Genomic DNA, 21,770 nt, shown 5'->3' with positions numbered 1-21,770 from the left:
ATCGGTTCATTAATTGTTTCACCTGCAACACATATATAGGCAAACTCCCCTGCCATAATCACGCCTCAAATCCCTCATGCGAGAGGGTCGACTTTACTAGCTATTCCACTTTGGAAAGCGCGTGCTGCATGAAAATTCGGTTATCGGTATGGAGCGATGCAAAGAATCACGACGGCGGAGTGAAAATTCTACAGCTTGGCAAAAAACAAAAAACAGGCAAAAAAACAGTATAGAAACGAGTTCTCCCTTTGCTTATAACCGTTCTTTTTCCCTAACAACGACGGATCAGATCACATACTGATTATTCAGGACTAACTATGCCCAAAATTGATACATAACTAAATAGAGACGTTTTTCTCAAAGCTCATCTTTAGCTGGCTCTTGTTCTTTAGCTGGCTCTTGTTCTTTTGCAGGTTCTTGTTGGCCAATTTTATCCCTGTTCTTCTCAATGAAATCAATTATGTCTTGCTTGGTCCTACCTCCGTCATACTGCACCAACTTTCCAGTAGCTGACCTAAAGTAAATTGTGGGGAATCCTTTGACGTCGTAAGTATCACTTGGGATATCATTTGCAGTTGCGTCCTACAGGTGCCACAAAAAATTAGTGAAAACCGTATAGTCTAAATATCAAGGAATGCGTGAAGGGTTTGGTTAGAAGTAATTTTCTTTGAGCAAACAAGTAGAAAAATCAAATGAAAAGCAGCCAATCATTGTAATGACCCAAACGTATCTGTAATTATAATACCTAGTAAAACATTTAACGAAATAACACGCATGACTTCTTCAGACAGGAGATGAACAGAACTTACAAGCTTGGCAATAACAACATCAGCATCGCTTTGATATGAGATAGCAACTTCCTCCAAGATTGGCGCCAATTTTTGGCAGTGACCACACCAAGGGGCATAAAACTCCAAAAAGACTGCAAAGGAGTACAGGCAGCCAAGTTATATGGAAGTCAAGTATCACCGTAGGTTATAGAGAAGAACTAAAACTATAGAAGACAGGCGAGGAAACATCCATTTAAAACATCATAAATATCACTTAAACGAGGAAGGAGAGAAAGGGGTGGTCTGGGTGTGTGGCCCATGTGGGGAGGGAGGGAAGACCCATTTCATCTGATATACATGAGACAAAAGGAGAAAACAATAAAAGGAAGATCAAAGGTGATTTTGTGTAACAGGAAATATGATCTCCCCTCTGACCAGGGGATAGAACCCAAATTCTTTTGTAAAACTGCCATATAGTTACAAAACAAGAGGGCAGAATATGGAAAGGAAAATGACCGCAATGACCAGTAACCATGCACTAAGTTTCACCTCTGTTACCAAAACAATCGAATTAAGAAAAACTAAGGGCCACCACAAATTACTTAGTTCCTCAAACATGTGATATAATGGATGCCATAAAAACTGTTAAGATAGAACACAACCCAGAATACAAAATGAGGTACAAAGAACAGATGAGGTTCTCCTCTAATATCTCAGAGATTGAGTGCAAATAACCTAACTAATAATTTTGTGAACAACTTGTAGAGGCTGGCAACGAGGAAAAAGGTACACAGAAAGCACTTGCGCATCACTAAAATAAACAGCAATGATGCCATCCAATGGAACCATCAGGAAAGCACCAATGAATCCTAATCTAGCAATATAGCGAGGAAAGAATTAATGAACTCTAGAATCTAGGAAAGAAATTAAAAGAATACACAAGGCACCTGCACATCATTAAAATAAACAAAGATAAATTAAATGAAACCATCAGGAAAGCACAGATTGCAGTGCATACCAATCTAACAATGTAGTGGAAAAAAAAGAACTAATGAACCCTACAAAACTGCAGATTATTCGTACCATTTTTTTCAGATTTGGTAACCAATTCATCAAGGCTGTCAGCAACAACAACTTTCACTGGCTCATCATTAGCTTCAGGGATAGGTTCAGATTTCTTAAATGGTGGTACCTTGCCTTCCTGCACAGTATTTCAACAAGTTTTTTACATTTCATGAAGGTTTTGCAAATTAATGACAATTGAACACAGAGACCAAATCCATTGGCCTATTGCCCTTCGACGGAAAATTAAGTACCATCATCAAGAAACTCGAAACAGAGCAAATCTTACTGAAACATTTCATTATGAATATTAAAACACCAACATCACCTTGTATTCCTTCAACCAAGGAGCAATTTCATCAGACACCAAGTTTGCCTTCAAGTATTTCTGTCCATCAGTAGTCTGTATGACGATAAGAGGCACTTGGTCCTCTTTGAGTCCAAAATACTGTTCATCCATGCAAATCTTTCAAAGATTAAAAACATTTCGAGTAAAAAAATAGCACAAGTGTACCATGTAAGAGAAGCCTTTCTAACCTGCAGGGCACCTTGACTAGCCTCAACATCTCCCAGCAAAAAGACTAATCCATCTCCTTTGTGTTGCCCAGCAACTTCTTGATACTTAGTTCTAATGGAATCGCCATTTTCACTGCTGAAGTTCATAAACAACATGGCCTGCAATTGTCAATCAGGTTCTTAGAAGATCCATAATATATAGTATAAAAGAAGACATGAATGAAAGTCACCAACAATTCATATGATGAACCCACCAATATTTTTCAAAAAGGAGTTTTAAGTGAAATATTAATGCAAGGAATAAAAAGGAAAGGACCTTATTGTATCTGTTGGACATGGCATGACACACTGTAATTTCATGAAGGGATGCAGAGAAAAATCTGGAATTAAGCACGTTTTGAAGAAATGAACAAAAATGATTTGGAACCTTCTTAGAAAAGTTTTTTTTTTCTTGCAAATTAATGTTCTACGCAGAAAAAGGAAAATCAGGAATTAAACATAATGATTCAAGCTACCAATGGAATGTAGTGGAAGGGGACTACCAAACCCAGTCATCCTAAAAGTATCAATGTTTAAAGTATTGCATAATTTAGTAATTTTTAAGCATGCACTTTGTAAATTATCAACACATGCCAACACTAAGAGTTCATGTTTTTATACCTTGGCAAGGGGGCTGTCAAAATATTTGACAACAAAAGGGTGATTGCTTGGGTCTTTATTGAAGAGAGTCACAATGGGAATGCTGGACTCTTCAACAAACTTCTCAAAAGCATCCACATTGAAGTCCTGCAAGCATGTGGCTTTGTTAGAAGAAACCAGTGATTCACAAGATTGTTGAAGACCTGGAAAAGGATAGAAAATTTTACATCAAACCCACTGTAAATAAAGCAATACCTTAGAATCAACAAAGAGTTCATCAAATGGCTTGAACAATCTAACTAGGGGTCCAGAAACTGATGATTCCCCGCGTGGAAGGTACTTAGCATCCAAAGTATGGCCGAATTCATAGTCAGAACGCAATTTCTCTGCTACAGCCAAAAAGTTCTCAAACTCCTCCCCAGAAAACTTTGGGAAAACCCCAACCTGCAAAACCATAATAAAAACTGTTCAAATGCAAAATTCAGTCACCGATAAAAAAAGAAGTAAAAGGCATCAAAAGATGAACTTACAATTACTACTTTCTTGTCACCAATGAAACCAGTAGCATCATCAGCTGATTTTAATTCAGCAGAAGCAGGACCACTTTGTTTCTTCAGATACTCAACAATTCCATCTGCCTCACGAGGGCCTTTGTATTCTTGAACAGATTTCCCTCCCTTTCTCAAAATTACAATGGTGGGGAATCCCTTGACGTCATATTGACTAGCGATCTCTTTGTTAGCATCCTCATTCGCATCAACTTTGGCAAGAACAACTTGAGGATCATTGCTGCTCAGTATAGAAGCAGCTTTCTCATACTGCAAAAGAGTATAACAATAATCCCAATCATATAACCATAATCCCAATCATATAACCATAATCCCAATCTTAATCAAGGCAATCAGATAATTAGAAAGAAAAGTTGTTTACCTCTGGAGCTAGCTTCTTACAGTGGCCACACCTGTTAGTATAACACAAAAGATTTTAAAACTCTAACCCAAAATCAATTCCAAAAAGATTTTTCAAAATTTGATATAAAATACATCAATAGATTAAAAATATATATAAAAAAAAATTGATTACTTCATCATCAAAACTTGTACAAGACGAAAAATTCACTCCATGCAGTTGCAGTTACAAGATCTAACTTCAATCCCATTGCGAAAACCGTAATTTAAAAAATAAAACCAACAAATTACTAGATCTAACATTAGATCAAGAATCACATAATAGAGCATAAAAAAACGAGATCCATGAGAACAAACACGATTAACCATATTTTAAAAAAAAAATAGTGAAAGAACCAAGAGAAAAGGGCAGACAGAATTGAATTGTAGTGTGTACCAAGGAGCGTAGAATTCGACGACGATGAAATCGTGTTTGCTAACTGTCTCATTGAAATTGGAGTGATCTAGAGTCAGCACGTACTCCTTTGATTCATCCTCTCCAGCAGAGAGCACTACAATTAGAGAGAGGAGGAATATACAAGACCAGAACGAAACCGTAGAAGCCATTGTTGGGTGGTTGAGAGGGAGTTTCGACTTTCTTCTTGTTGAAGTGGGAACAGGGTTTTATGGAGGCTTGTGAGTAGCAAGAGAACGAGACAAGCATGGAAGTAGCACGTGACATCTTTTGCAGATATTTTTATATATTTAGCTTCTCGAGTATTTTGTTTTTCTGCCTACTCGCTTTGTCTGTGGTGGCCTATCCAGGTGGATGGTTTTCATTGGTTTAGTCGCGTCATGCGTAGATGTTTGGAAAGTTGAATATATTAAGGTAAGTATATATCTTGTATTCTTGATTTTTTTTTTATTAACATGGTACGCCAGCTTGCACGTATCATGATTAATCCTACAGTCCACTGAACATCTTGCAAGTCCAGTGAACAAGTAAAATACCGCGAGGGTGACATACATACCATACAGAAAGGACCCAATAAAAACAGGAAGGGAACAAACTTTCTAGCCCCACTCCTACTAACACTCGAACTGAAATTCAAAGGAAGAAGAGCTGCCCAACGACCACTGAGCCAAACCTGTTGGTTGTATTCTTGATTTTTCCCTAGGGGAGTAGTATGGGTTAGACTGGTATTGTCTCGGTGGTGCCGCGCGTATAGATGGGGATAGTTTCAACCAATTGAATAAGAAAACGTCAGTTGCTGCATCCTAAAATTGTCTGAACTTTAAATCAGTGGTCCACGTGATTTGTTGCTGAGGATCCGCTACTTACAGTGTAAACGTATGGGATTGGGCCTCTTTTTTTTTTTTTAACTTTGATTCTCCTTGTTTTTCTCTGTAAAAAGTCTCTCTTTGTAAACGGCTCTCCGATCTTTTTTCAAGGAATTTTGCTTTATTGCGATTATTGGATACTAATGACTGGGTTAATTACAACGTTCGGATGCCATTTTTCACCCTTTTCTCGGTCAACTATATGAATTTTATTTTATTATAATTTCTTGCTCTGAGACACCAATTGTTTGGATGTCCTAGATAGTAAGTGCATTTTGTAAAAAAACTTCTTGTATTTTTTTTTATTTTTTAGCGTGGAACTTTTTTTTTTTTTCAAGAATTTCCTTCAAGGTAATATTATATTAAATAAAAATTAATTTAATTTAAAATAAAAGATGTTAACAAAGATTGCGGTAGGAGGAAAAAGAGTAAGGCTTCACTGTCCATAACTTGCACCGACAAAATTAAAATAATAATAATAATAAACAGGGTCACATTATCTTGATACATGTTCTTTTAACTTGCATTGACAAAATTTATTTTTTAAAAACAAATAGTAATTATGGTTAAAAAAATATTATTTCAGTTAAATAGTCAAGAGATACATTAATAGGAAAATTAAATTTAGATTTGAAAAATACATGTTTCCTACTTGTTTCAAATAGCTTAGATTTTTAACAAAAAATTATTTTAATTTTTTCTCCCTTTTTACTATCAAATCGTGTTCGTAATAAAAAAAAATAATATTGTTGTTTTTTATAAGATTAATAATTTTTTTTATGATGATATTATCAATTTTTTGTGGATAATTATAATTTAATAATTTCAAATCTAAATTTAATTTTCTTAGTGATATTGAATGAGAAAAAAATATCTATTTTTTACTTGTATTCTTTTCATATTTTTTTTTTTTATCAATTTAAGAACCCGTGACAAAAAAAATAAACTGTTGACAAGATATATTAATAAAAAGAGAAGGAATTATACTAGAATTTTCTCGGTGGAGTTTAAATTATTTATTTTATAGCAAAAAATAATCTTCCTTTGTATGATTGAATTAAAAACAAAAAAGCTCCCCACAACATGAGATTAGATATCCTTGTACACATCTTTATCCCAACTTTTCAACTTAACTTTTAATTGGAATCAATAGATTTATTATTATTTATTAATACATAATTTTTAGTCTGTTTTATTAAATACATGTATTAATTTTTTAATATGCAGTTATATTTTTTCTCGATGGCAAAAAAAAAAGGTTATACTAAACTTGATTCTCTGTTCAGATAAATGGCAAGCCATCTGCATCAAATTTGAGAACTATATATAATAATAAATAAATTACTGGTAAAAATAAAATATTATTACTCTAATCAGGTAAGCTTTTATCATGTGATTCTACAGTGTCTGACCGGTAGTTTTGAAAAAGAAAAAAAAAAGGTGTACTCAAATAAATAAAATTAAAGTCTGTGTATTTGAATGAGATAAGGTTAAAATTAGTGTACCGATGTCTTGGCTGTCCAAATAATTTACTAGTGACATTCGTGCGTGTACGGACAGATCGAAGGCGAAGATGAAATTGATCTGCTTTTTTACGTGGACGGTTGATGCTGATGAATTAGATCCCATCCAACGGTCAACGAGGAGAGGTAATTAACGAGGTGTAAAAGACCTGCAGGGCCCCTCTCGTATCAATACTGGGATTTTTTATTCTTTATTTTCATTTTCCAAAGAATAAAACAGCTTCTTCGAATTCAAAGAGTTGCGACACTCACGCCGAACTGTTGTCTTCGAATAAAATCCTCAAATGACCCCGGCCGAATTATTTCGGAGCAGCTAGGAGAATACGTTAGTTCGTTACTGTAGCACAATACACGACCACGCGGTTTCTTAAACAATTCGGTTTTTTAGAAATAATTTCATCCTCACAAGTTATATACCACGCTAGTAGCTTTTCTGATTGAGATTTGCTTCTTCTTCTTTTTGCATTATCTCACCTGTACAGATTATTTGGAAAAACTATGACTTTTAATTAAAGATAAATTTAAGGTTATAATTTAAAAAATAAAAGAATAAGAATAAAAAAAAATAGAGCCCACTATTTAAAAGATATGGAAAACTTTAATATGATCCTCAAAAATTTAATTTAAGCATTATTTGATTCCTAGAGTTTTATAATTTTCCATTTCAACTCCTGACTTTTTATTTTTATATTTTAGCCTCTAATGTTGAGACAATAAATAAAAAATCATTGAAAAATAAAAAGAGAGGAAAAGTTGTTGGTCAACCAAGTTCCAACCATGAAAAAAACTAAGGTCATGTTTGTTTCCTAAAAAGTAGTTTTCGAGAAACTATTTTTCAAACTTTCCTGTGTTTGTTTGTCTCCTAAAAAATAGTTTTCGAGAAACTATTTTTCAAACTTTCCTGTGTTTGTTTGTCATTAGGAAAGTTGGTCAACGAAAAATACTTTCCGGTCAATTTCAGTCAAAAAAAAATTTAACTTGATTTTTAGGAAAATATTTTCCCTAAGGCTCCGTTTGTTTGCTGGAAAGTAGTTTCCTTTTGGAAAGTGAATTCCAGGAAAAGTGAATTCCGAGAAAGTATTTTTCGATGTTTGGTAGTGTAATGGAAAATAAGTTGGAAAATAACTTATTAATATTTTATTTTTTTCAAGTTTAATAAAATAATGAGAAACAAATCTTACAAATTAAAAAGTTGAATGAGAATGAAATTGAAAAAAAATATAATTTCATAAATTATCTCAAATACAATAAATAATAATCAAAATAATAGAGATCAAATCTAAAAAATTAATGATGAAGAAATTAAAATAATAATAATCAACATTTCATAAATTATTTCAAATAAAATAAGTAACAATCAAAAGAATGAGGACCAAATTTGATAGATAAAAAATTTCAATAAAAATATGATAAGGAAAAAGCAAATAGCAACTATAAAAATAAGGACCAAAGTTAATATAAAAATAAAATTTTAAGAGATGAAATTGAAAAATAAATATTCAAAACAAAATATATATAGCAATCAAAAGTTTAAGGATCAAATTTGATATAATCAGCAAATAATGATATTTCTAAATTTTTCACAACTTCCGGAAAGTGTTTTCCCCCAAAATTTTTCAGGAAAATACTTTCCTGAAAACCAAGCCAAATTTTTCTTTTACTGGAAAGTGTTTTCTATTGACCAACTTTCCCACTGGCAAACAAACACAAGAAAGTTTGGAAAGTGATTTCCTGAAAATCACTTTCTAAAAAACAAACACAGCTAAAAGAAAAACATTTTCCTGAAAACCAAGTCAATTTTTTCTTTGACTGAAATTGACAGGAAAGTATTTTTCGTTGATCAACTTTTATAATGACAAACAAACATAGGAAAGTTTGGAAAATGGTTTCCCGGAAACTACTTTCCGGAAAACAAACATGACTTGTTTTCCAAAAAGTGGTTTATGGGAAATCACTTTCAAAACTTTTTTGTACTTGTTTGTCAATAGAAAAATTAGTTAATGGAAAACACTTTCTAGTAAATATCGAGTTCATGGGTTCTCTTGCAAAGAAGAATTTCATAGAAGTAGTTTGAATTTTTCATGGAAAAAGTAGATTCGCTATCGAGTGTTTTTTGTTCAAATTATTTTTAATCTTTTAAACTAGATAAAAGGTGTTTTCGAGGTTAAAAATAAGTTTGATAAAGTTCCTGCAATGTATTTAGATGTTTTACATGTGAAAACAAGTTAAAAATGAGTTTTATGGGGTCTCAAATTTGAACCCTGACTTTTCAACTAAAATGACATGAATGTTGTTTGTTATTTTTTTAACGATATTAAATAAAATTAATGTAAATAAAATAATTTAAATTGTATTTATAATATTATCCAATTCCATCATGGTTTTCAAAAAAAAAAATATATTTTTTAATGATAATATTAATAATTATTTTTATGAATTATTATAAATGAACACATTATGCAAAATTAAAAACAAAAAAAAAATGCTCATGAATATTCAACAGTAATGAAATATATTTTTTATTGTATTTATTTTTCATAATTTTCTAGGATTAATTTTTTTTTTTCCTTCTACCACATGAATTATTGATTATTTATTTTTCATGTCTTTGTAATGAAAATTACTTTTCATGTCAAGTTTTTATATAAAAACAATATATTTTTATCAAAATATAAAAAATGAAAAGATATATATGAATAAATAGAATTTTGACTCAAATATCATTGTTTTAAGACCCGATCTGGTCCAAGGCTCGGGTTTCGGGTCAAAATGTTTTAAAAAAAAAATTAAAACAACATCGTTTTAGTAGAAAACAGAAAAATATAAAAGTCAACGGGTTTGCGATCGGATCTTAACCGGATCTTGCCGAGTCACACCAAGTTTTGGATGTGTAGCATGAATACATAATTAAAAGAAAAAAAAAAACAAATTAAAAGCCAAAAAACAACAACATAGCTTTTCTTAAATTCGTATGAAAAATTGCATTTTTATTCCTTATTTTAAATTGTTCAATTTATTCTAATTGCTATAAAGAACATATCTAAAAAAAAACTATTTTTTGTTATTAGAAAATAGATTGATAAGAAAACAAGAAACTATACTAAAAAATATTTTTTATTTCAATAAAATTTATATATGTACAACACCACCAGTGATATCGGGATACAGACACGTTCTAACTTCTAACATAAGCAGGAGGGAGGCCTCCAAGACACCACGTGTCTTCGTCCTTCTAAATTATAGCAAGAGAAATTTGCGTCCTTTAAACATGTATCCACCTATTACCCGCAGCAATTCCAGAAGACGATGAATTTTGTAGAGTGAGAACTCCAGCAGCCTTCAACAACCATGGAAATCAAACAGAAACTGGACGTCAAGCATCCTGTTCAACAAATGATTATTAAACAAAATAGCATTCCATGCACATGCATCACTGAATCCTTGTAAAGAGAAAATCACACAAATCATTCATTCAGGTGCAATCAACAACTCCCATGGCAGTCAAAAACGGCTCCTCAATTTCATCACCAAGCACTTCATTCAATTTTTTTTTAAATAAAAATTCGACATCGAAGAGCCTACGTACATCCACCAACAACCAATCAACCAATAAATGAATTTCTGTACAAAATTCCTACATATCATCTACTCAGGGGTTAGGGCAGAACCTGTTGAAACGGAGACAGCGGTTTGACTTGCCTCTCACACATATTTCTTCCCCAAAAATCTCCAGCTTCTCTAAGCAGTTTGCACTTCCGTTATCTTATCCAAGTAGTTTTACCCGTTGTGCCAAATCCTTCCTGGTATATTTGCTTTATTCATCTTCCTTTACTTTCCTTACGAATCCAACCTTTTTCCAGTTGTTACTTGATCCAGGTTAAGCAGGGTAACTTTCCCTTAAGGACCTTCAACATAGCTGCTGATGCATTTCCTGTGGGCCTCCAGCATCTCAAAGCCTAACTTCTTCATGAGCTCTCAGAACTTCGGAAGTGAATTTGCCCAGAGCCTGAAAAATTGGGACCAAACCTGCTTGTAAACTACTGGAAGCTGCATCATGGACTGATCTGGCTGTTTCCTTATGCCTTGCTCTCTCTTCTTCCAATTTCTTCCTCATTGAATCCAAATCCACCTTCAGATCGTCTAGTGGTGAGATTCCACTCTCTGAAGAAACCTTTGACATGGTTTTATGTAGTGGTGAGATTCCACGCTCCTGTCCAATCCTTCCCTTTTCCATTTGCAAGGTTTTAAGCTGTTTCTCAAAATCCCTTGTAAGGTACTCTGCTTTGATCCTCTGTCGCTGCTCCTCATCTTGCCGTTCCCACAACTGATGTAAGCTTGAAGTAAAACCAAGCATGGCATTTTCAACCCCCTCCTGCTCAGAAATCCTAACAATTCCTTGGTACCAATCATTGCAAATTACAAAAATAGGTGGAGCACCAATTCTGCTTGGGGAGAAGGGCACAATCCCATCAGCGGTTACTTCAGGTTCCTGGTGAAGGCACCTTAACAGCCACCCATTTAATGACTCCACATAGGATTTTTGGGCGTTAATCCAATTGTTAAAACAGGTGCACCAATTAACAAGCTCCACTTCAAGTTCAACTGTGGCTTTCAAACCAGAATCTCTCTGTGCTTTTAGAGAGCGAACTTTACTATCCATAATAGCTTGGAACTGCTTCTGGTGACATCTGAGCATGGACTTCCACATTCTGATCAACCTGCAAATAGAAGTCCATTATCATATGAAAATGGAAGAATCCAAAACACTGGTGATCAAATAATTGACAGCACAAAAAAGATATGCACATGCACTGGTCTTTTCTTCCATCTTCCAATCATACTTCACCCACACTAAACAGGCATGCCTAAAGCACTGCAGGACTAGGAATCAGAAAGTCTCCTAACTTTTACAATTTCTGCTAGAGCCACAAAAAAAGTGTGCAAGGGTTATCAAAACTTAGGATGAAATACTTCACAAATCCGTAAAAAAGTAGAAGATGATATCCAAATCAAGTAGCAGCTAGAAATGAAGAGAATTAATAGGTCCAAAACACAGAAATGCCCTCTGCTTGTGCACATAACCAGTATGCTTCAGTGAACAAGGAGAAAGCAAGATTCAATAACCACTTTATTGAATGCATTATCGTAAAGACTGACAATAAAGGTCATTTTACCAAGTCAGCTATCTCAACACAGCATAAGAGGCATAGATGGTGAGTGAGATCACCATAGTTCTCTGTCAGCATACCGGCCCTGGTTTGAGTAACCTAGCAGACACCACATCCTTGTATGGACAAATGGCAAGTGATAGTCCCCAAGGACTAACCATTCACACATTTACCCCAAAAACCTCAGGTATATTTCGTGTAAGACATGCAAGTTGTGAACCTCAAATTGCTTAGCATTGAAAAGACCAAGGAGCACAGCAGTAAACTTACCCATGAATCAATTCAGTGATCTGAGGCTGCAATTCTTCATCCCTCAACCTGTGTATCCTACTGGATATGGCATCAACAGCTCGGATACACACATTGATTTTTGTCAGCAATTTCCTTATCGAAGCCTGAGTAGCATCAATTTTACTAGACTCTGCTCCACGGTCATCCAACATTTTTAACCTTTTGCACTCCTTTTCATAGATGACCCGTAGCCGTTCTTCATCCTAAACATCCACAGAAATACTTCACTTGATAAGAAAGATCCAACAGCAACTAAAGTAGCAGCACAACTAATGATACTCAGACATCTTCCATCATATAAAGACAAATTAATTCTTGAAAATTTTAAATTTTGTTTTCCCAAAGCATAATTTTCTTTTCTCAGATATCATTAGCAGGCACGTTTAAATAGTACTTTACATCAAAGACTGTGATCAAACCAAACACTGAACAATATCTACCGTATGGAAGAATGCAAAATAAGTTGACATTTCCATATCAAACAAGCTAGTTATTGGTGGCACAAGAAAAAATTTCCACGTTTATGAACCGGATGCCTTTTAACAGGCATTGAACTCAAACTTAATTATCAGGTGAATATTAGAAAAATAAAATCATGGCAACCAAAGAAGAAACCCACAACATCATTGCCCCATACCCTCACTTCCTTGTATAGTTTCTTCTCCCAAGCGTAAATTTCCTGTAGAGTAGATGATAGGTTTCTCCGCCTCATGTCAAAGTCATTTCCAGATTCCATGGGGTAAGATTTTGCCATTTTCATTGTCCTAGAAGAAATGCGTACTGATGGCCTTGCAGGAGGGTGGGAAGACACCAAATACAGGATCCTGGAAAGAATCACTGCACCAAGACATGTCAGTTTTACTTGAGTGGCAAGATTATTGTATTTGATAGAGATAATACTTAAATTCAACAAAACAACGGAAATGAGGTGCTTTAACAGCAAGCATTCTCCAGCAGAACCCATCGAAGGGACGAGGAAAAGACATGGCACTAAAATTAACATTCAAGTTAATATCATATCGAATATTTGGGGTCAAAGAGCAAATTTCCTATGAGTATTCTTCAAGGAAATATAACCATTCAGTGGATAATTTTCTTTCACTCTAAACCTTCACCTTGACTGTAATGGTGCGGGCAAGTATGATAGACAATTCACAAAAAATAATCAGAACAAAAAGAACCCAAACGGAAATTTGAGCACATGCCTAAGAAACAAACTAGAAAACCACTGAAACAAGCATAACAAAAAAATAAAACGAAATAAAAAAATCCAACCTTTAAGTAGGGAGCTTCTTTGCTGACATTGGTAGGGCAACTTGCTCACCTCAAGCATTAATGCAACCTCATTCCCATAACCAGAAGCGGTCTCAAACTCATCCCTTATTTCCTTCACCACCTCTTGAAGATCCCTTGTACCATGAGCCGACAACGTAGTAGTAGGAACACTACTAGGCTTTGAAGGCTCAATTTCCACTGTTACATTAGATGCATCTTCAACCTCAAAACTAACCCCCTTTTTCCTAACAGACCCCTCTTCAGGACTCTTCGAAACAATACTATCAGGACTCTGAATCGTGTTCGGACTCATACTGCTCTTGATTCCTTTACCTTTAACAGACTCTAAACTCTCACTACTGCTTTCTATAAGCACTGATTTTGAAGTACCTTCTCCGTAATTCCTCAACATTTCCTCATTAAACTTCATTTTTCCATTCAAATCCATTTCTTCACTCGCTTTCTTCTTCTCTTTATGAACCTCTTTTATTACTTCTTGCTCCGTTTCATCTTCCAAATCAGGAATCCCTTCTCTCTCCCTCACCTCTTTCGAATCTGGACTACTTGTACTCGACCCATATCCGTATCTCGCGTACGGATGATAACCTGGATACCCACCACTACCACCATTGTCGTATGCATCGAACACGTTGAAATAATCCCATGTTGAAACTCTAGGTGGTGATGGGGGCACCGGTGGTGGCTTCTCAGGACTTGGCTTCCTTGCTGGTGAACTCATCATCGGGTACCCAAAATACCCACCTCCGTAATAACCCGACCCGCCATCAGAATACCCATTTACTGACGGATCCGCATACACCACCGTTTTAGCCGGAGTAGCAGACCTCTTCATATAATACGTATTAGCATACGAATTCTCATACGAGTATGGATACGGATACGGATACGGGTTAGGATACGGGTTATCTCCTGAGTAATTAGGAAAGCCCCAATTTCCTTGAGGTTGGGGATAATCATTAAAATTATTATTGTAAGAAGTAGAAGGTATCTCTCTTACAGATCCTCCTCCTCCTCCTCCTCCTCCTCCTCCTCCTTCTTCTTCTTCTCCAGGGGTATCATGAATGTGGATGTGACCTGAACCTGAACCGGAGTCCGAATCCAAATCCGACCCGGAAGACAAGCGCAAATGCGAATCTTCAACCTCCTCGTATTTGCTTTTGGTGTCTATAGAGTGCGAAAGTGAGGTTGAAGTAGAGGAGTTCTTCGATACGTGCCTGGATTTCCCTTCGCGAGATGGTAATGTTAGTACAGGAGAGGCAGGAGGGGTTGAGGAAGAGGCGATCACGAGCCCTTCATCGACAAACCGGCGAATCGCGTCGCCAACGTCTCTCAGCGAATGAAAATAAGCCACGTGTGCAGCAGCGAGAGCGTAGCGGTGGTCGGAGGCAGCTTTGAGGACTTCTTTGCGCTCTCTACAGAGAACTACTAGTGGTAAATCGTCCACTTTAGAACCTCCACAGCCCATAGCAATGAGAAAGGAAAGTAATTCTTGAAAGAGAGATGAAACGGTGTAGCTTTCATGGTGACGGTGCAAGAATTCTAGAAGGAGAGAGCATTGTTCTGGAGATGCGTGATCTTTTTCGGTGCACGGAGCAAGTGATGGCTACTAATAGATTGATAGAAAAGGGAAAGGTTGGAAACCATAGTAGTGGTAATAAATAGAAAGAAATAGCGAGGATCTGAATCAGACGGTTGATATTGGAGTAATTGGATCAGGAAAGGAGTTTTGATTTTGAGTTATTTAATGTTTTCTTCATCTTGGATTGACGGATGATGGAACTGGGGATGCTGAAATAGATGAATTTTAAAAAAGGAGAAATCGATGTATAGAGATGTGTGATTACTGTTAGGGATGTGTCAGAGAGGGAAGCAGAGGAAGGGTTGAGGAGGGGTCCATGTCCTCTTCTTCTGTGCAGGGTTTTGCAGAGAAATGGAGGGAGAATTGAGAAGTGAAGAACACTCGTGGAACCCGCCAGCCAATGCTAACGGGCCTTCGTCATTATTACTGCTACCATTTTCCTTCAGGTTTTTTTATTTTTTTTGCTGCCAGTCTTTTAACGGAAGAAAAAAAAAGGCGGGAAAAACAAGGCTCCGTGTTCGCGTCAGAGATTACTTTTTAAATTTATTTACTTGTATGTATGTTAAATTAATATTTTATTATTTCTTATAAATTATATTTAACAACGTAATGATTCAATCGCTGCACCAACCCCTCGCTTAGCATGAAAACACCACGATGCAATAAATTAATGTATCGAATAAATTATCAGAGCAAGTCATTTAAACCTTTTGTTTTCACTAATATATTGAGATCTGAGGAGGTGAGCTTCGTTTGTTTTCTTCCATACATACAGACTCCAGGGAGCATTCATTTCCAAGAGACACAGAAATACACGTCGTTCATGTATCACCCCCAAGAATCCGTGCCTTGTGCAAATATTAAATTGGGACTGCAGATTTCAACGATGCTAGAACCTAGAGGTGTTCATTGCTGTCATGCATTCATTGGAATCTGACCAGATGGTTTCATTTTACGATATTTTTTATTTAAAAATATAATGAAATATTTTTTTATTATTTTTAAGCACAATTTAAAAACAAAAAAAAAAAAAACATTAGTTTAAAATATTGGTTTTAATTCTTGCAAGAACACAGCGCAGTGCGTAAACAATCAGTGTCTTTGTTGAAGAAGTGCATGTTTTTTATTATTTGAAACATATTAAATATAAATTCATCATGGCACATTCTGTCCTTTTATTTTATAAAGGGGCCGGAGTCGTTCTTTTTATCCCTCTAATTATTAAATTTATTTTTAGTTTCTCTTAGAAACCCATGCTTATCATTTCAAATAACAGCGTGCATTTTATAAATTTTACTGCTTAATTCAACTGCTTCGAGTCGTAACGCAGAATTTGACTGGTACGTTTTTTTCGGCCTGTAATTATTATAAATTAACTATATATCCTAGAAAGACTAAAATCGTGGGCATCCCATGCTTTGTTCCCGCGCTTTTTTCAACTTGATTATTAGCCCGTTCATGATTACTGTTTTTTTTTTAAATTATTTCTTAAAATTTATTTTTAATTTAATATATTAAAAAAACAATTTAAAACAAAAAAAAAAATTCCCATAAACGTTAAGAAAATATACCGTGGGGTGCAATAACTTTGTTTGTTTGTAAGCAATTTATTAGGCAGGATGAAGGGTGTGGTGGTTTGCACCGCCAATAGAAGATGCTTGATTCGGACACTCGTTTAGTCAAACTCCAGCACGTGATGCTCTGATTGAGCGGGCTTTTTTTTAATTATTATTCGCAATCTCAGTTAAACAAATCTCAAATCAGAATTTAATATTTAATGACTAATTGATTATATTTTATGACACTGGTTGTTGTTAAGCTACGATGTCATTAACCAGTGAAAGCTACGAGCTAGTTCAACTATTATTTTCACGTCCGACCACGGCTCTTGACGCATATGTTTTTGGGGTAGTTGCTTGATTCACAAAAACGACATCAGTGAAAGGGATTGCAGCTGCGCTGCGGTCGTTGTTGTTGAGCAGAATAGTTTGATGGGAGCCCTTCACGTTATTAGATGGCCAAATACTGGGAGTATTTTTCTAACTGACGGGAAAACAAAGTCAGCTCAGTATTTTTATTAAATTATTTTATTTTATTTAAAAAAAATGGTGTAAACCCGCCCGGTATTTTCCAATTCAGTATCTTATTAAACTTGACCTGTATCGTTTTTCAGATTTAAAATTTTCAGGAAAAAATGGTACATATTACCAGCACTCTTCATTTCAATCAAACATAAACGTAACATTTTCAATAAAAATATTTCAGAAATGCATTCAAGAATTCACGTACCAAGAGCCCCTTGCGTGCTAGATAAAAATCAATTCCACTCTGCTAAAAAAAAAAAAAAGAGCAAAGAAAGACGAGATCGGAAATTCTTCCCGAGACATCGGAGCACGTCGAAAAATCTTGGCTTTCATGATCCACTCCGATGACCTTTGTTGCTTCAACAAACCTTGGAGGACGGGGAATTTGTGCCTTATACCTAAAACAATCAAGATATCAAGTTACAGTGCATATGCTAGATGCTGGCTTAAGGAAGGGTATTGATATTCAATATAAAGTATTCGTTTTAAATCTCGTTTATACAGCTAGAAGGCAGTATAATCATGTTAATTAACCTAACCGATGAAGGCACTGAGAGATTCTTTTTAGAGAGACCTTGTATGTGTGGTTAAATCTCATTAAATATCATCACAAAATATAAATGTATTAATTAGAGGTTTTTCAAATAAATACATGGATTGTTTATTTTTACATTTTAAAAATATTTTTAAAAAAATTTAATTTTTTTACTTTAAATTATTATTTTTTACTTTATTTTAATATGCTGATATCATAAATAATTTTTTAAAAAATAAAATATATTATTTGATATATTTTTGAGTTAAAAATACTTTGAAAAATAACTATTACTGTATTTTTAAACATAATATGTTTTAATTCATATGTCCGGTAAGGAAATTAAAAAAAAAAAAAAACATCAATGTGTGCACTCTTCATCAAGATTATTAATTTTGACGTTACAGTTTATATGACATACCATGATTATAATGTATCAAGAGATTCAAGACAAAACAACTAATTAAAACAAGCAAATTATACGATATATGTGTTACACGTGTACCTTGCATGGAACTTATTATATCAAGGAACTTCTCGAATCACAGTAAATCATGACAATACACAATTCAAACATACAGATTATAATCATCCCCGGCACTTATTTGTTGATTGTAGTAATTACTTTCAGATCACCCCTCGATAAAAGGATAGTACTTCAACATTGAAAATATAATTTCATTAATTTTATAGGATTCAATCTGTTTTTTAACATTTTAATTTGAATTTTAAGACACCGTTTCAAATTTTTAATTTTTATTTTTACTAAAAATTAATTTTTTTATGTGTTTTAGATTATTCTATGTGTTAACTTTAAAAATAATTTTTAAATAATAAAAAATATATTATTTTAATATAAAAATTATTTTAAAAAATAATTACAATCATACTATCAAGTAAAAAACTGCTATGTAATTGATTGGAAGGCTCTGTTTAGAAACAAACATATGCGTGGCTAGTGTTTAAAATTTTAATGTTTTTCATTTAAAAACTCGAATCCAACCGAAACACAACCGTCATCGAGGAGGAACTCAAGCGGGCAACATTTAAATTAATGTTTATATGATTTTATATTGTTTTTCTTGATGTTAAATAATAATTTAAAAATAAAAAAATATTATTTTTATATATTTTAAAATAAAAATCACTCTCTAAAGCCATCACTATCATAATTTTAATTATCAAATTACCACCTCAGGGCATGTACGAGAACTTTTCTCGTGACTGCAATGATTTCGATGGGACCCACTATGACTTTGATGCCCATGCCTAGCGTCCTCATGCAGCAAGATATCATGGGCTAAGATGCCGGGATCAAACGTTTTTTTTATGATATTAATTATTTTTTAAAGTATTTATTATTTAGGAATATATTAAAATAATATATTTTTAATTTTTTTTAATTATATTAAAATAATATAAAATTATCAAAAAACTAATGATTTAAGAAAATTTTAATTTGTTGATACTTCTCCGTACCTCCGAAGTGTGCACAATTATTTCCCGTATTTAGACACCGTTTGGCATTGCGTTCCAAACATTGTTTCATTAAATTTCAATTTTTTTTTTATTAAAATTAAGTATGGTTTGTATTTTTTAGATCGTTTTATGTGCTGATGTCAAAAATAATTTTTAAAAAATAAAAAAAAATCATTGGCATGTATTTCGGCACAAAAAATTATTTGAAAAGCAACTGCTACCACACTGCCAAACACACTTCTTATGCGTTTTGCAAGAAAAAATATCAATTTTACTTTTTTTAAGCTAAAAAATTTGGAAATGCTTTGTAAAGTGTTTTCACTTTTGACTATATTGAACAAAAAAATTAAAAAATTAATTAAATTGAAAAAACTAAAAATAATAATAATAAAAAATGAATTTAAAAAAAAACCAATTAAAATTTAAAAAAATCAACCGGTTCGGTTTTGATTTTATAAGTCTGAAACCGAAAAACTAAACCAAATCAAACCTAAATGAAAAAACCGAGTCAAACCGGTTTTTGTCCTAAAAAATCAAACCAAAACCGGTCGGTTTCGGTTAGGTTCTGGTTTTTCTTTTTAAAAAAATTAATTTGATTATTTTTTTTAATAAAATCCAAATCAAACCAAAAATAATCATTTTTATTTTTGACACGTTACTTGCTTCCAGCGACAGGACTAAAAATTTAATATAAGAGGCTAAAATTTCTTAATAAAAAATTGGAGGAAAGATATATAAATAAAATGAGTTTTTTAAGATATCAACAAACTTTGCCAGTTGCATTTTCTAAATTACAGAGGTGGTTGTAATTTTCTACTAGACGAAATTAAAGGGTCAAAGGTAATATTTAATTATATTAGATTGATATAAAAAGTTACATGACATTTAAATTAAAACTCTATTAAGTCATGAAATATACTATTTGATAAAAATAATTATTTAACCATATCATGAAAAAAATTATTTTACAAAAAAAAGTTGGGAAATAAATCTAATGTATTTCAAATACATTTCATGAAGAAAAAAAAAAGCGAGTCATGGATATAAAAAAAAAAATTATTTTTTTTATAAATTATAATTTAAAATTCTAACCAACCCTATAATTCAAAAGAACACGGATAAGAAATCTAGATTGTTTATAAAAAAAAACTGCTATGGAGATGGACCTTTAGTTTAAGCAATTCCTAACATAACATTTGACTTTTTTAACGCCGTTTGTTATGTTGGGAACTGCTTAAACTAAAGGTCCATCTCCATATTAAAATTTAATTTAAATACTTAATCAAAAAATATTGAAAATCTACACTCTCAAGTAAAAAAAAATGCACGCATCACTAACTGAAAATTATGTGGAATTTCTATGGTCAATCAGGTCAGACTTCGTGGAATGGTCTAAACATGACAAAAATCGACAAAATTATTTCCACGCAGGTTCGTTGTCAGTGGGAGGCAAGGACCAGGGGTACAATAGAGTTTTCCCAAAGGACCTCCAATCTTCGTCACTTCCTAATGATGGAAGAAAAGACACGTTGGATCCACCACAGAGGTTAAAGAAGGAATACTTTTATCAAAAAGGCTGGTAAAGCAAAGTTCAAAAGGCGAAAAGAAACGAAAAAACATTAATCAGAGTTCAAAGGTCTTCATGTGGCTGTAAAGAATGGCTAAAGAGCTATGATTGCCCGCTTTCCTTGTTCACCCGCGGTCCATGCATGTGAAAAAAGTTAACTACTCTTTACCCGTTTCGAAACCTCCAGGCAGGGCAACCCTGCAAGTTAGAATTTGGATACAGACAGTTGAAAAGGTTATATATTAAAACTAATTAATTAAAATAACGACACATGATAAAATAACAAATAATAAAATTATATTTGATCGGTAAAAACATATAATAAAATAAAAAAAAATTATATAATAATTATATATATATACTTTGGTTAATACTATATTGATTGCTTGCGCTTTGCCACGGCCTGAATCAATTTTTTTGCAGCTGAAAAAAATGATGTCAAAGCGCTATCATTACATTTTAAAGAGCAAATAAAAATCAACAACTCGACATCATATAAAAAAGAACTAAAAAACAATAATCATCAAACTCCATGTATTAAACTATAGAATGAAAAAATAGGAGAAAATCCATTAAAAATAAAGCATCGGTAAAACCAAGTAAGGCCGTCAAAACCTGCAAGTAATATCATGTCAAACCTTAAATACATATATAATAAATAATTAAATTGAAGTGCAAAACTGAAAAGAAAAATCAAATTCATAAAAGAATCAAAAACATAAAAAAAAAAAACAAAAAAATCAATTTTCAACGAACTCAATGATGATGAATGATTTTTTTTTTAAATAATTAAAAATAACTGAAGCGAACTCGGTCCAGCCTTCAAAATTTACAACACAAATCACGAGGCCAGATCAAAACGTAAAAGACAAATAAAAAAATAATGTAAAATTTTAAACCAACCAAAATAACTTAGGGACAAACATGAAAAAACAAATTAAAAAAAAATGTGATTTAAAAAATGTAGATTTGAAAAGAAAAAAGAACCAAATTTGACAATAAAAAAAAAACAAATCATAAGGGATGAAATTGA

At 33.4% G+C, this 21,770-nt stretch overlaps 2 protein-coding genes across 6 annotated transcripts; both read right to left on the bottom strand.

Annotated features, from left to right (window-relative positions):
• Positions 1-215: 215 nt before the first annotated feature.
• LOC118056597 (protein disulfide-isomerase) lies at positions 216-4,570 on the bottom strand. The gene is made up of 10 exons (XM_035068880.2): positions 4,332-4,570; positions 3,918-3,948; positions 3,518-3,805; positions 3,243-3,431; positions 3,009-3,134; positions 2,370-2,507; positions 2,161-2,280; positions 1,854-1,971; positions 810-922; positions 216-582 (listed from the first exon to the last, which is right to left on the bottom strand). Exons 1-10 carry the CDS (start codon positions 4,499-4,501, stop codon positions 358-360), a joined length of 1,518 nt encoding a protein of 505 aa, XP_034924771.1. The 5' UTR covers positions 4,502-4,570; the 3' UTR covers positions 216-357.
• Positions 4,571-9,719: 5,149 nt separating this feature from the next.
• LOC118056677 (uncharacterized) lies at positions 9,720-15,494 on the bottom strand. 5 transcript variants are annotated; one of them, XM_073404256.1, is made up of 6 exons: positions 14,208-15,494; positions 13,473-14,144; positions 12,817-13,034; positions 12,177-12,400; positions 10,407-11,456; positions 9,720-10,120 (listed from the first exon to the last, which is right to left on the bottom strand). In XM_073404256.1, exons 1-5 carry the CDS (start codon positions 14,956-14,958, stop codon positions 10,688-10,690), a joined length of 2,634 nt encoding a protein of 877 aa, XP_073260357.1. In that variant the 5' UTR covers positions 14,959-15,494; the 3' UTR covers positions 9,720-10,120; positions 10,407-10,687. The 5 variants fall into 5 exon arrangements, with proteins under 5 accessions (XP_073260357.1, XP_073260355.1, XP_073260354.1 ...); XM_073404254.1 differs by having other exon boundaries at positions 9,720-10,075; positions 13,473-15,492; XM_073404253.1 differs by having other exon boundaries at positions 9,722-10,120; positions 13,473-15,492.
• Between the last annotated feature and the right edge of the window lie 6,276 nt (positions 15,495-21,770).

The sequence above is a fragment of the Populus alba genome, chromosome 14 (genome assembly GCF_005239225.2).
Source record: "Populus alba chromosome 14, ASM523922v2, whole genome shotgun sequence".
NCBI classification, from domain to species: Eukaryota; Viridiplantae; Streptophyta; class Magnoliopsida; order Malpighiales; family Salicaceae; genus Populus; species Populus alba.
The sequence above is the reverse complement of the archived record's forward strand: the minus strand, read 5'-3'. Positions and strand labels throughout refer to the sequence as shown.

Bases quoted from the DNA above. Each gene is read 5' to 3' on its own strand.
- LOC118056597 (XM_035068880.2), bottom strand. From the start codon at position 4,501: ATGGCTTCTACGGTTTCGTTCTGGTCTTGTATATTCCTCCTCTCTCTA. The intron at 3,806-3,917 runs GTAAACAACTTT...ACTCTTTTGCAG, and splicing joins GTAAGAAGCTAGCTCCAGAG to TATGAGAAAGCTGCTTCTAT. The intron at 3,135-3,242 runs GTATTGCTTTAT...ACATGCTTGCAG, and splicing joins AACTCTTTGTTGATTCTAAG to GACTTCAATGTGGATGCTTT.
- LOC118056677 (XM_073404254.1), bottom strand. From the start codon at position 14,958: ATGGGCTGTGGAGGTTCTAAAGTGGACGATTTACCACTAGTAGTTCTC. The intron at 13,035-13,472 runs GTTGGATTTTTT...GTCTTGGTGCAG, and splicing joins AAGAAGCTCCCTACTTAAAG to TGATTCTTTCCAGGATCCTG. The intron at 12,401-12,816 runs GTGGGTTTCTTC...GTGGATGTTTAG, and splicing joins GGGTATGGGGCAATGATGTT to GATGAAGAACGGCTACGGGT.